The sequence below is a fragment of the Colletes latitarsis genome, chromosome 6 (genome assembly GCF_051014445.1).
Source record: "Colletes latitarsis isolate SP2378_abdomen chromosome 6, iyColLati1, whole genome shotgun sequence".
NCBI lineage: Eukaryota > Metazoa > Arthropoda > Insecta > Hymenoptera > Colletidae > Colletes > Colletes latitarsis.
In genome coordinates, this window is record NC_135139.1 from 6,882,939 (window position 1) to 6,897,068 (window position 14,130).

At 31.7% G+C, this 14,130-nt stretch overlaps 1 protein-coding gene across 5 annotated transcripts in view; it reads right to left on the minus strand.

The window, feature by feature from the left end:
- LOC143342740 (uncharacterized) overlaps positions 1–14,130 on the minus strand; it is a 188,880-nt gene that overhangs the window by 159,218 nt on the left and 15,532 nt on the right. For all 5 annotated transcript variants that reach the window (XM_076766935.1, XM_076766934.1, XM_076766936.1 and 2 more), the window contains one exon: positions 3,537–3,722. In XM_076766935.1, the coding sequence (XP_076623050.1) occupies positions 3,537–3,722 (186 nt within the window). The remainder of the gene's footprint in view (positions 1–3,536; positions 3,723–14,130) is intronic.

Consider the following 14,130-nt stretch of genomic DNA (forward strand, 5'->3'; position numbering starts at 1 on the left):
GACCAAAACCCCGGAAATAGACACTACTCTAGCCGACTGCAACAAGAACCTTAGATCAAGCCTCGAACATAAGACCAAGTTCCTAGAACTAGAAAGAAAATACGCATCTTACAAAAAATTCTTCACCGATGCATCCAAAACTAAACAAGGAGTAGGATACGCCATCATTACAGAAAATAACGTTATCAAGAGACGTCTACCTACTCAAACATCTATTTTCACCGCTGAAGCCTACGCAGTACACGACGCACTTATACATATACACACCTCCGATTCCCAAAATCACGCAATTTACACTGACTCCATGAGCGTAGCCCAAGCCTTAACGAACACCGCCAAAAAAAACCAAAATGAAATCATTAAAAATAGCTTAATGCTGTATACGGAACTCGTCTCTTCCAAGAAAAAGATATTCATCATATGGGTACCCTCACACCAAGGAATAACTGGCAACACACAAGCTGATTCGAGGGCCAAAGAAGCAGTTACCCTCCAAATGGAACAACACCCAATCCCTATCCCACTTCAAGAAATTATACATCACGAAAAAGGAAAAATTAAAGATGAATGGAACAACACATGGAAATCGAAGCCATCAAAAATCCATAGTTCAGTCACAAATTTTTTTCAAGATATCCCCCGCGGCCACATGAGCAGAAAAGAAAGAATTGTACTCTCTCCTTTGAGAACTGGCCATTGCAAGATAACTCATGAATTTCTCATAAAGAAGACCGACCCTCCCTTCTGTTGCGAAGTTCCACTTACAGTGCACCACCTTTTATATGACTGCCAAAAACTCTCTACTCAGCGACACAAATTTAAAATCAATCCTAACACGGCCCTTACGTCCGAACAGCATGTAAGAAACACCATAGAATTTCTTAAAGAAACCAACCTCTTCCACAAAATCTAAAACCAGCACAGAAACCCGTCGCTAATGACCATGATGTTGATGCGACGTAAAACTTTATATAATAAAAAAAAAATACTTAAAAAATGTTTATCATACGAACACGGAACTTGTATGTTTGCAGACCACAATATTTCAATGGATAATGAGTTCTTAACGATAACTTGTTCCACATATACCTGCATTTGTCAAGTCGCGTGAGGATATTTCTAGAAGCTATTTCTATTCCTTCCATCGACGATGCGTTCCCACTGATACACGCATACCCAACATATATTCAAAGTTGTCTTTTTTCTCGATAATGAATGGTCACGGAAAGTAATTTTATTCTACAATATCGATTTGATGTTTTACGAAAAATCACCTCCTTCATGGTTATATTATAATCGCTAAGATACTCTGTAAATACAGGTTGTACGACCACCCTCGTGAAAAATTTGAATAACCAGGTCAAAATAAGACGAAAATCAAGAATACCAATTTATTGATTGAGGCTCCGTTAAAAAGTTATTAACAAAATTACTGTTAAAAATTATTAATAAAATTTGTTTGACGCTGTACGAGAATATTGTCTAATACTTTTTTTTAGGTATTCATGAGCGCTACTTCACCACCAAATTTCAATTAAATCCATTGACTATTATAGGAGTTATGGCCGTTTGAAAACTGGACCACTTTTATGGGGTTTTTTTAACTTTACGGTGTTAAGGCACAACTTCTCAAACCTTTTTAGAATTTCTACATATTCTTGACTAAAATACGGGTTGTTTGCAATTTGAAACATTAAAATCGTCCAATTCGTTCGGAAGTTATGACTTTTTAAACATACGCACGAAATTTAAGGGGATTAGGCATGAAATTTCATTTATGGTCAGACATTGCACTTTCGGTAAAGAATTTTTTTCTCAAAAGTGCGTAGAATTTTGGGGGTATATCTATTCACCAAAAATTATTATAATTGACCCCTGCAACCAAAAATAATTTTTTTAGAACGATTTGAAATTTTTTAATTTTGTCGAAAAATTTCACACCTTCTCGATTTTTTTCTACAAAGCGGGTAGGATTTCGGGGGTATGTCAATTGACAAAAAATAATTGTGATTGACCCCTGCAACTGAAAATAATTTTTTCAGAACGCCTTTAAAATTTATTTTTTCGCCGAAAAATTTCAGCAGCTTACCCCCTGTCGATTTTACTTAAAAATTCATTTTTGATTTTTAGTAATTTTGTTTGACGCCCCACAGAAAAGTTGTCTAATACTTTTTTGTAGGTATCTATGAGCTCTACTTCAAAAAAAAAGTTTCACTGAAATATATTCACTATTGTAGGAGTTATGGCTGTTTGAAAATTGGACCATTTTTATGTGGTTTTTCTCGTTTTGCGGAGTCAAGAATCAACTTTTCGGATATTTTTGCGATTTGTACATATTCTCCATCAAAATACGCGTAATTTGCTTTTTTAAATATTAAAATCGTCCAATTCGTTCAGAAGTTATGACGTTTTAAAGATTTGCATGAAATTTCGGGAAACATTTCTGGCTATACATTATATTTTCGTTTAGGAATTTTTTTCTCGAAAGTGCATAGGATTTCGGGGGTATGTGTAATGACCAAAAGTGATTGTAATCGACCCCTGCAACCGAAAATAATTTTTTCAGAATAATTTGAAATTTTGTAATTTCGTCTAAAAATTTCAACACTACAGAAAGTGGGTAGAATTTTGGGAGTATGTGTATTCACCAAAAATACTTGTAATTGACCCCTGCAATTAAATATAATTTTTTCAGAATGATTTGAAACTTTTTAATTTAATTTTTGAATAACTTTTTAACGAAGCCTCAGTCAAGAAATGGTAATATTTGATTTTCGTCTTATTTCGGCCTCTAGAATCTCCCATTAAAATTTTTCCCAGGGGTGGCCGAATACCCCTGTCTGATCATACCTGATCATACCTGATCTTGGTAGGAATGGGTATACATGAAGTGTCGGTAAGTTTAGCGTTAACTTCGGTGATCGGACGAAAACTGAAGTTTCCAACGTGCCACGGCCATTGGCAAGTTTTGTTCTCAATTTATTCACTTAAATATCCCAACGTATGAAAAAATGGACTTATATAGTCCGGGCCAAAATATAGCGAGGTCGTAAACTAAACTCTTGAGTACATGACATCTTGCTTGAGGGTGCCTTTCTGAATGTTTTTCTGTGACCGTAACTGCACTACCTTTTTTCATTTTCTAGATGCATATATTATAAACAGGTGAATTAAGATATTAAAGACTTGAGTAAGACATTTACCTGTTACGATACCTCTAAAAATGGCGACACTAGATAAAATATTTCTTCGTTCTGCCCTGACTATGGTCTAAGGCCCTTAGCTACTTGTATTTCTGTCAATTCACTTGTTTCGAGAGCTGGAACGTGTAAACTTTGACACCCACTCGAGTTTACGACCTCGCTATATTGTTTATAGCAGACTATACCAGTTTTTTAAAACAACGGTTCAATTCATAAGAAGCAAGCTTTTTTTCATTTACAGTGATTCACCGTTATAATGTATGAACGCGAGTGGATGTAACTGTATGTAAACGATCGCTGTCAGGAATAGAAAGAAAGAAACGTTGGACTTACCCATTGATGATGGAAGAGGATTCATCATTGTTAGGTGGTCCCGACACGTGGACCTTAGGCACGCTGCACGCATTAACCTGCCCTTGACCATGACCATGACCCACTTGCTGCTGATGGCCCTGAGTTGCCGAGTATTCATCGCTGTCGCTGCTGTGCGGAGGCTCAGGTCCTACTCCGCCACGAGGTCTGTAAAAGAAATCAAATCCCGTCGATATAAAAACTTATTCGTTCCCATCGAAACAATTTGCTACCTTCAATCTTTTAATCGAACATACTGTTGGTTTGTCTCTTCTAAAAGAGAAAGTTTTCTTTCCTTGACAAAAACCATCGACGCGTGTGTTGCGTTTCGCGTTTCGAGATACAAGTCAAGAGGGTGCAGCTGTGTGCCTTCCTTGATTTGTTTAGACAAAGTATAGGACCAATTGGGTCTGAGGATTAGGTCTGGATTAGGGAATTTTTCGTCACTGACCTTTTCATTTTAGATGTTTCTTTCAAACTGTGCAGACATACCTTTCAAATGTTTCAAATAATATTAAAGCTTAGTTAAAAGAAATTTTGAACAAATTGTTTTTATTCCACCACCTATTTCCAATACATACTGACGTTTGTATGCACCGTTGCACATGGAAAGGGGCATTTGTACCGAAAAAAACGGAAGAAAGTCATTTTTAGAAAGTGTTCACGCAATGAAAAATTTGTTTGCCAATAATTAATTGAACATATAGGCCATGATTTAATTTTTTGTACCATTCGTTTGGTACACAGCTACACGACCTCAAAGTAGCCTATCTTCGGACCATCAGAAATTGAAATTGTCGTTTATAATGGTTTTGTTGTTTTAAATTAAATGATGTGTGATAGGATTTGATGTACTTAGTATGTGTTTAAATTAATCCAAATTACACTTATGAATAAGAAAATTTCGATATCCTTATTTTTAAAGCTCAAATCACTGGAAAGCCAAAAGGACTTATTAAACATAGCCCTTTGATCAATTGCACGCAGAGACAAATATACTAAGTATACTAAATATAATTGAGCTGCTAATTTGCAGAATCGAATAAATAAGTAAATTTTACTGATATAATCTTCTAGCTTGCCCCTTGCTAATGTGTATACTATATTGCTCTAAACACTTTAGTTGAATATGCATATTGCAAAACTAATCGAAAACAGAAGCAGGGATTTTAAATCAAAAATTTTAAATCAAATCTACAATATGCAAGATTCATGCAACGAATAAATGTACTGCTTTATGTATAAAATGTATAAATAGTGAATTAAGAAAATTTATTTTCTTTTTTCCTAAACATTCTGTACTAGAATCGTTTGAAAAATCTATTACTGGTGCAATAAGATACAATTTTGATAAAGAAACTAGTTCTTAATTAGATATTCCAGAAGCTTTAGTATGGGTCAAAAATGACCCGACATCGACCTTCTATTTCATTCGAAGGTTAATCGTGTTTTATCGAATAAAGGAACATAATCGCGAACACGTGAGATTATCAACGTCAATAATGCTTTAAAACCATGTGCTCTTAATACAAAGCTCCACGAACGTGATTTCCTACACGATTCGTTATCGATCGATTGTATTTTGTGTACAAAATATTTCACGAGGTTAAACCTCGAGCATGTTACGAAAACTGTCGAATTATCTGAGTTTTAACACGTTTGAAACAACGCAATATATACAATAGCAGCAAATTATTCAAGACCACTTCACATTTTGTGTAACAAACATGATTGACGTTTCACAAATTTTATTTTTCCCGCGTCAATCTTTGCGTATTAAGAATTATATAACGCGATAAGAACACTACTTTATTTTCACCATATAAATTATAAATATCTTGCTGTAACTACGGCTTGATAACTTCAAGAATATAGAAACCACGAATTAATTTATACATCTGATTGTGAGTCGAGAAAAGAACATTACTACCGAACAAAGAAATTAATTATAAACTTTTAAAAAATTTGAGACATTAATTTTTTACTATTGCGAAACGATTAAATATTTCTGAAACCATGTGTATACAAGATATATAAATTATTTTTATGTATACACGAGATATATAAATTATTTTTAACGCTGGTTCAATTGATCATATACAGGGTGTTTCTAGCGGCCAGAATAAGACAAAAATCAAGAATACCAATTTGTTAATTAAGGTTTCATTAAAAAGTTATTAACGTTTAAGGTTCCATACTGACCGGAAAATTTTTTAGCGAAATTAAAAAATTTCAAATCATACTGAAAAAATTATATTTAGTTACAGGGGTCAATTACAAGCATTTTTGGTGAATAAACATACCCCGAAATCCTACGCACTTTCGAGAAAAAAAATTCTTTACCGAAAATCTAATGTGAGGCCAGATGCTTCACCGAAATTTCATGGGTACCTTTAAAACATCATAACTCCTGAACGGATTGGACGATTTTAATGTTTAAAAAAGCAAACAACGCGTATTTTGGTGTAGAATATGTAGAAATTCTAACAAGAATGAAAAAGTTGTTCTTTGACCCCGTAAAATGAGAAGAACCACATAAAAATGGTCCAATTTTCAAAAATCCATAACTCTTACAATAGTGAATATATTTGAATGAAACTTTTTTCTAAAGTAGAGCTCATGGGTATCTACAAAAAAGTATTAGACAACTTTTCTGTAGAGCGTCAAGCAAAATTACTAAAAATGAAAAACGAATTTTTAAGAGAAATCAACAGGGGGTAGATGCTGAAATTTTTTAGCGAAATTGAAAAATTTCAAATCGTTCTAAAAAAATTATTTTCGGTTGCAGGGTTCAATTACAATAATTTTTGGTGAATAGACATACCTCCGAAATCCTACGCATTTTCGAGAAAAAAATTCAATAAGTGCTGAAATTTTTTAGCGAAATTGAAAAGTTTCAAATCATTCTAAAAAAATTATTTTCAGTTGCAGGAGTCAATTACAATCATTTTTTGTGAATAGACATACCCCCGAAATCCTACGCATTTTCGAGAAAAAAATTCGTGTAGGTGAACAAATTTTATTAATAATTTTTAACAATAATTTTGTTAATAACTTTCTAACGAACTCTCAATCAACAAATTGGTATCCTTGGTTTTCGTCTTATTTTGGTCTCTAGAATTTCTCATTAAAATTTTTTCGGGGGGTGGCCGAACACCCTGTATAAAGAAAAAGAGAACTTCACATAAAGTTAGTTTTCGAAGGAGACAGAATAATATTAAATTGATGGGTCGTGCATAGCTTGCATGATTACATTTGAAATTCACTAAATGTCGTCATTTCTACAGATAACTCTAAAGTTCGATAGATTAGTTATTTACTTCACTTGACACAAGAATTTTATGTGCATAATCACATAAAAATGTAAGTTTTTGTCATAGTCTTCCTAGTTTAAAATCAATAGTATGTCATTCAGTTCTTATTCAGTATCTTTATACTATTTTTTAAATCTTTTGATTTGTGTTCTGAAAAAGACCATGCTATACACACAAGAATATATACATTTATTCATTAAATCATCGTTTGATTAAACACAGAGCAAAATAATTTTTTTCAATCTTGTGTTATTTAATGGATTAAGCTCTTATAGAAAAACCTATGTTCAAGGATATTACTGAATAATGTTCTTCGAAATATATGTATAAAGTCCTAATCTCAGAATTAATTGAATTTCCAACTGTCTATCAATATATGTTATAATCAATAATAATCAAACACTACAGAATTGAATACTACAAGCTGATAATAACTTTAAGCATAGGTTCAACCAATTTTTATGGCATTATAATATAAATAATATTTTATTTATGGTCAATATTTTACTCCATGGCCTTCTCAATCTTCAGATTTCAATCACATATTTACATCGCAAAAATGTCATCGAATTCTACGTTATTATTTAAGAAGATTAAAATAACATCCCTATGAGGAAGTCAACCATCAGAAGGGTAGAGCAATTATTAACACCTTTCTAACTTTCGTTTTGTCTAAGTTAAGCTTGCAACGTTTATTTCATTAATTTAATCTCTATCGATAATATTAATTTGATTTGATAAAGCTATAAATTATCGTAACTCGTAACGTAGCTCGTAATTTATTATTTCATTCAAAATAAAAACGAACTTGTTCATTCCAATTTTTAGACGACGAATCTCTTGAAAACGTTTCTAACTGTATTATGATCTCCACGGTTTTTCTCTTAGAGAAAGTTGCACGACCATTTAAAAACGCGATACTCTGTGTAATTACACGTTGTCTGCATATAATAATTTCTCATTGTACATTATAATCCGATACAAAAAGAAGCAGAGCAGAACAAATTTCATAACGATGGAACTGTTAAAGCTGGACTCGCGTTATCCATTAAATTCGTCGAAAGATTCTTCAATGAGTTTGTGTTAAAATATATCATGTCATTCAACTCGACACCAATAATTAATATCATATAACAATATGATTTTATTTGTATTTGATTAAACACTGTCACTTTATGGTAAACAGTGTAGTATAGAAACACCAAAGAAATCACACCTCAAAATTAGGTCGATTAGAATTTTCCCATTTTCCCATAAAAACCAAGCAAGTATAAATTTTATTGAACGATGTTATCTTAGATATCTTAATTTAGTTTAAATTTTGCTGGGAAATTATAAAATAAAAGAACAAGTCTTATAATATGTATTAGTGTCGTCATCAATAAGCATACGAATTCTTATTTTTCGAAAAACAAATTTTGAAAAGTGTTGATAGCGACGATAATGCAGAGTATAAAACATGTTCTTTTTAATTTTAGTTTATTTAGTGATTGGATACTCCTTTGTCAGCCCAGGTGACTATTTGCACAACTTGATATAGTTTTAATGAACTTTAGTAGATGTATTTCCAGATAATATATAAACAATTCATGAAATTATAATACTTGTTAATTTAGTCTATAACAAGCAGAAGAAAGTAACGTTTTCGGTGAAATGTTTAGCTCTTTACAGTTCATTTACAAAATTAATCAATGATTTAGAAATATATCTATAATAAGCGATTATAGGAACTGGGACAAACTATAGCTTTTTTCTAAACAAAAATACAAAATGATCACTTATAAGAGAGTTAAATCCTCCACATAGGACCATTTTATATGACATCAGTTTGTTGTTCAGTGCAACATTTGCAATATACGATTATTTTTCAAATTTACAAAGTACTAAAGTATGATTATTGGAAAAGTTATACTTCTAGTTTTTCTTCGATAGTTAAATCTTTGTGATAAAATTCTATTCGTTACACTAGATCACGTAACAACGATGATCGTGGTTATCAAGTAAACATTGCGATTGATAAACACATTTCGCGAATTTCGTAATTTGCATCTTGAGTTCTCTTACTTTCCAGATTTTGCTTATCAACAGCGAATATTTAATTTAACCAGTTTGAAATATATCACATTGAATTTTTATACATATAAAATTATTAATATTTAATATTAATATTAATATTCTTAATTTATTAATTAACTTTCTAAATGCATTAAACAAGACCAAGAAATTAGTCGAAAACGTTCTCTCCTTCCGCCCGTTGAAGACTATATCGATGAGTATTATATTCTTTCGATACAAACTGGTATTATAAATTATTATTTAATATAAAGTGCATATCTAGTTCTAAAAATAAAATACCTAAAAGCTACCGTACTGTTTGCCTAGTTACTTTGTCATAATCCTTTAACACGTACGAAAAAGGCCGACTTTAAAACACCCCTAACGCAACGAAACCATTTTAACACTTTGATTACCACGCAAATTATTAAGAAAACGCTATCAAGTCACGCGAAGCGAATCACTAACGATAAGAATAAAATAAGACTCGATGCAGATGCGTATGTAAAGATATCGATTCATTCGCGGAACTGCCATTGCTTCTACTCATGTCAAGAGTGTGTAAACATAATCAAGTACATACTGATACGATGAGGGGAAAACAATAAGATTTTTAAGTGTATATTTCATTTCAAAAGAGTACGTTTATGCAATAATAATCAATTCTATAATAATTCAAATGACTACCCCGAGTTTTTATTAGGTCGAAAGAGAACCTAATAATTTTTAATAAATCAGATACCAACGAAGAAGAATGCCATATACGAGGTTTAGAAACCTTGCACAGTAGTAAAGAGAAAGAATTGTAATTTGTTAGAAAAGAAAATAGTTATATTATAATATTGCCTTCAAAACAATTTGTTAATTCTATTATATCCTACTTTACATACTGAAACATTGAGGGAAAGCAATAAGATTTTTAAGTGTATTTTTCATTTCAAAAGAGTACGTTTATGCAATAATAATCAATTCTATAATAATTCAAATGACTACTCCGAGTTCTTATTATGTCAAAAGGGAACCTAGTAATTTTTAATAAATCAGATACCAACGAAGAAGAATGCTATATACGAGGTTTAGAAACCTTGCACAGTAGTATAGAGAAAGAATTGTTATTTTTTAGAAAAAAAAAATAGTTATATTATAATACTGCCTTCAAAATAATTTGTTAATTCTATTATATCCTACTTTACATACTGAAACGATGAGGGAAAGCAATAAGATTTTTAAGTGTATTTTTCATTTCAAAAGAGTACGTTTATGCGATAATAATCAATTCTATAATAATTCAAATGACTACCCCAAGTTTTTATTATGTCAAAAGGGAACCTAATAATTTTTAATAAATCAGATACCAACGAAGAAGAATGCTATATACGAGGTTTAGAAATCTTGCACAGTAGTAAAGAGAAAGAATTGTAATTTGTTAGAAAAGAAAACAGTTATATTATAATACTGCCTTCAAAACAATTTGTTAATTCTATTATATTCTATTATTCTTCCAAATACCTACTTAGACGTATTATGTCATCCGAATTTGAGTGACTGGGCATTTTTCGTGGCAATAAAATGTCACCATGGCTACGGACCTTTCTATTCTTCGAGGATTTCACTCCTCGTTATGAAACTTTTCAAACCCACAAACTGTGTGCCGTAACTTATATCTGAAAATTTATTCGAACCGTAAAATCGAATATGATGTTGAATTTTCTCAACGTTTTCGCATTTTATCGAAGTTTATACGCGCAAACGTTTGATAAAAGTTTACGAGCATGTTGGAATCCGGGCAAGAGAAATATAGATCGTGTTGTATCGTAACAATATAATATATTTCGGTAGCAGATTCTTGAAATGACACGGAGATACAACAAAGTTCAAAGGCTGACAGTAATTGACGCTGAACGCTGAGCACCGAGTAATTAAATTATCTGCTGACTTTTGCCGACTCGACGACAAGTAAGAATTGGTCTAAGTTACGAGTGACTTATGCTTGGTGATGAACTCACGTTGAATTAATAATGAACTCGAGTGCAATTTTCGAAATAATACATGTACAGAATGATCTAAAAATTGTGGTCGAAGTAGCTATAGGCAGATAGTACTTACAAAAGTAAACAAAAAATGTTCAATTAATGCAAAAAACAAAAGAAATAATTATTTCAAGGTAAAGATTCGTTTCGATTTGAAAAAATATTTGAAGCGTCTTGTCTTTCAATTTAACGCGGAATTATATTTAGAAAATAAATAACGATGTATACAGTACGTATCATAAATATACCAACCCGTCTATATTTAAATATTTTGACTGATTAGGAAAAGATTATGATGATGCGGCACTTTAGAATAATGTATAATACTATTTAAGTAAATAAAACGAAAGAATTATAATACTTTAGTGTACACAGGGTATTCGGCTACCCCTGGGAAAAATTTTAATGGGAGATTCTAGAGGCCAAAATAACACGAAAATCAAGAATACTAATTTTTTGATGGAGGCTTCGTTAAAAAGTTATTAATGTTTAAAATTTCGCCCGTACTGAATTTTTTTCTAGAAAGTGGGTAGGATTTCGAGGGTATGTCTAATGACCAAAAATGATTATAATTGGCCCTTTCAATCGAAAATAATTTTTTCAGAAAGATTTGAAACTTTTTTTTTCGTCGAAAAATTTCAGCCGCCTACCCCCTGTCGATTTTTCTTAAAGATTCGTTTTTGATTTTTAGTAATTTTGTTTGACGTCCTACAGAAAAATTGTCTAATACTTTTTTGTAGGTACCTATGAGCCCTACTTCAGAAAAAAGTTTCATTGAAATATATTCATTATTGTCGGAGTTATGGCTGTTTTAAAATTGGACCATTTTTATGGGGTTTTTCTCATTTTACGGGGTTAAGGAACAACTTCTCGAACATTTTTGGAATTTCTACATATTCTCCACCAAAATACGCGTTGTTTGCCTTTTCAAACATTAAAATCCCCCAATCCGTTCAATAGTTATGTCATTTTAAAGATTCGCATGAAATTTCAGGGAAGCATTTCTGGCCTCACATTAGATTTTCGGTAAAGAATTTTTTTTCTCGAAAGTGCGTAGAATGAGTGGGGTATGTCTATTCACCAAAAATGCTTGTAATTGACCCCTGTAACTAAATATAATTTTTTCAGTATGATTTGAAATTTTTTAATTTCGTCTAAAAATTTCAGTACCTACTCGAATTTTTTTCTCGAAAGTGGGTAGGATTTTAAGGGTTTGTGTATTCACCAAAAATGATTGTAACTGACCCCTGCAATTAAATATAATTTTTTCAGAATGATTTGGAATTTTTTAATAACTTTTTAACGGAACCTCAATCAACAAATTAATATTCTTGATTTTCGTCTTATTTTGGCCTCTAGAATCTCCCATTAAAATTTTTCCCAAGTGTGGCCGACACTCTGTATAATAAAAATGGTTACGTAAAAACCTAAAATACAAAATTTCAAGCGTTTCATTAATATACCAACCTATAACATTTTTATTATGTTTCTAGCAACTGGATTGTGTTTTCTTTTGTTTGCCTGTCATATGTTTTATTTGGCGTCTTTAAGAGTCCAGTGTGTTATTTAAGTTAACAAAAATTGTAATATATAAGTGTTATAGAGATTGAAAAGGAAAAAGCCTCGTGGCAAACAACTGTCGGATAAAGAAAAAGCCATGATCGAAGCTTTTCGTATTGAAGGCAGAGGATGTACCTATATAGCGAAAAATATGGGTCGTTCAAAAAGTGCAATTGCCGATTACGTTACTAAAAGGCGTAATCATGGACAGTGAAAACGTCCAGGTCGACCTAAGGAACTGTCTCCTCGAGACGAACGAAAAATAATTCGAGTGGCTTCTAATTTTACAAAGTCACTGATCGATATTAAAAACGAATGCAAATTAAACATTTCGAAGTGCACTATACATCGAAGCATTTAAAGATCTTCACATATTATTAGGGGTTAAAGATGATACCGACACTAAGATTTAAAAACGCCGACAAAGCAAGACTTTCGTTTGCTAAAGCAAATATGAACACAGATTGGGGAAAGGTAAAGATTTCTCTTACAAAATGAATGGTGCACTTTATCCATAAAATTTTGTTTTTTTGATTATTCTCAGTGATGAAAAGAAATTTAACACTTCTCTAAACGCAATTTTGGCGGTGGATCAGTGATGATTTGGGCGTGCTTCTCAATCCATGACAAAATGAACAGCATGGATTACACAAATATGTTAGAAAATTATTTAAAACCCTTTTGGGCAGAAAACGATGATCAAAATTGAATTTTCATGCAAGATAATGCAGCGATCCATAGATCAACCCATACGTTAACCCCTTAACGTTCATGCCCGAGTTTAACTGCTTTGAAAAACGATATTTGTTTAATCTAACGGTTTAAGGGATGATAATATTTGTTTTCCTTCAAATTATACGTTAGATACAACATTGTAATTAACAAAAACCACATTTTTAGAAACAAATCCAATAAAGAAAACTGATCATTCTTGGTTAACCCGAAAAATATGAGCGTTAAGGGGTTTAACTGGTTTGCAGAAAATAATATCCCTCTTTGAAACTGGCCTGCACGTTCCCCTGATGCCAACCCTATTGAAAATTTGTGGGGAATTTTAGTTAGGCGAGTTTTTTGTAATAATCAAAAATTTGCGAATGTACAAGAATTAAAACTTGCGATTATTGAAGCTTGGAATAATATAAATAAAAATATTATAAAAAACCTTATTGTAAGTATGTAAAGTCGAATTTTCGATGTAATTCGTAGTGGTGGAAACGTAATAAATAATTCAATTTTTGTTTTCGTATACATATAAGATTTAAAATAAAATGAGTTTTGTTTACAGTTGGTATATTTATGAAACATATATTAAATAGTATTTTCGTCATTTAAGTCATTAATTAGAATAAATTAACGGAACTGCTTTTGACTAATTATTTTTACAGTACTATCTAGGAACAGAAAGTGCTATTATAGCTTAATTTATTTCCAAAAGATCAAATTCCTTACATTTTAAGGAGTTGGTATATTTATGATACGCACTGTATAATTAATTTTCACAGCTAAAATAAGTTGCCTGTATCTTCGACGAGATAAATTTTGTTTATTTTTGCGAATACTGTGTACCCATAAATTCTTCAATCTGTTTTGCATTACCTTGTTTATTATAATATGTAG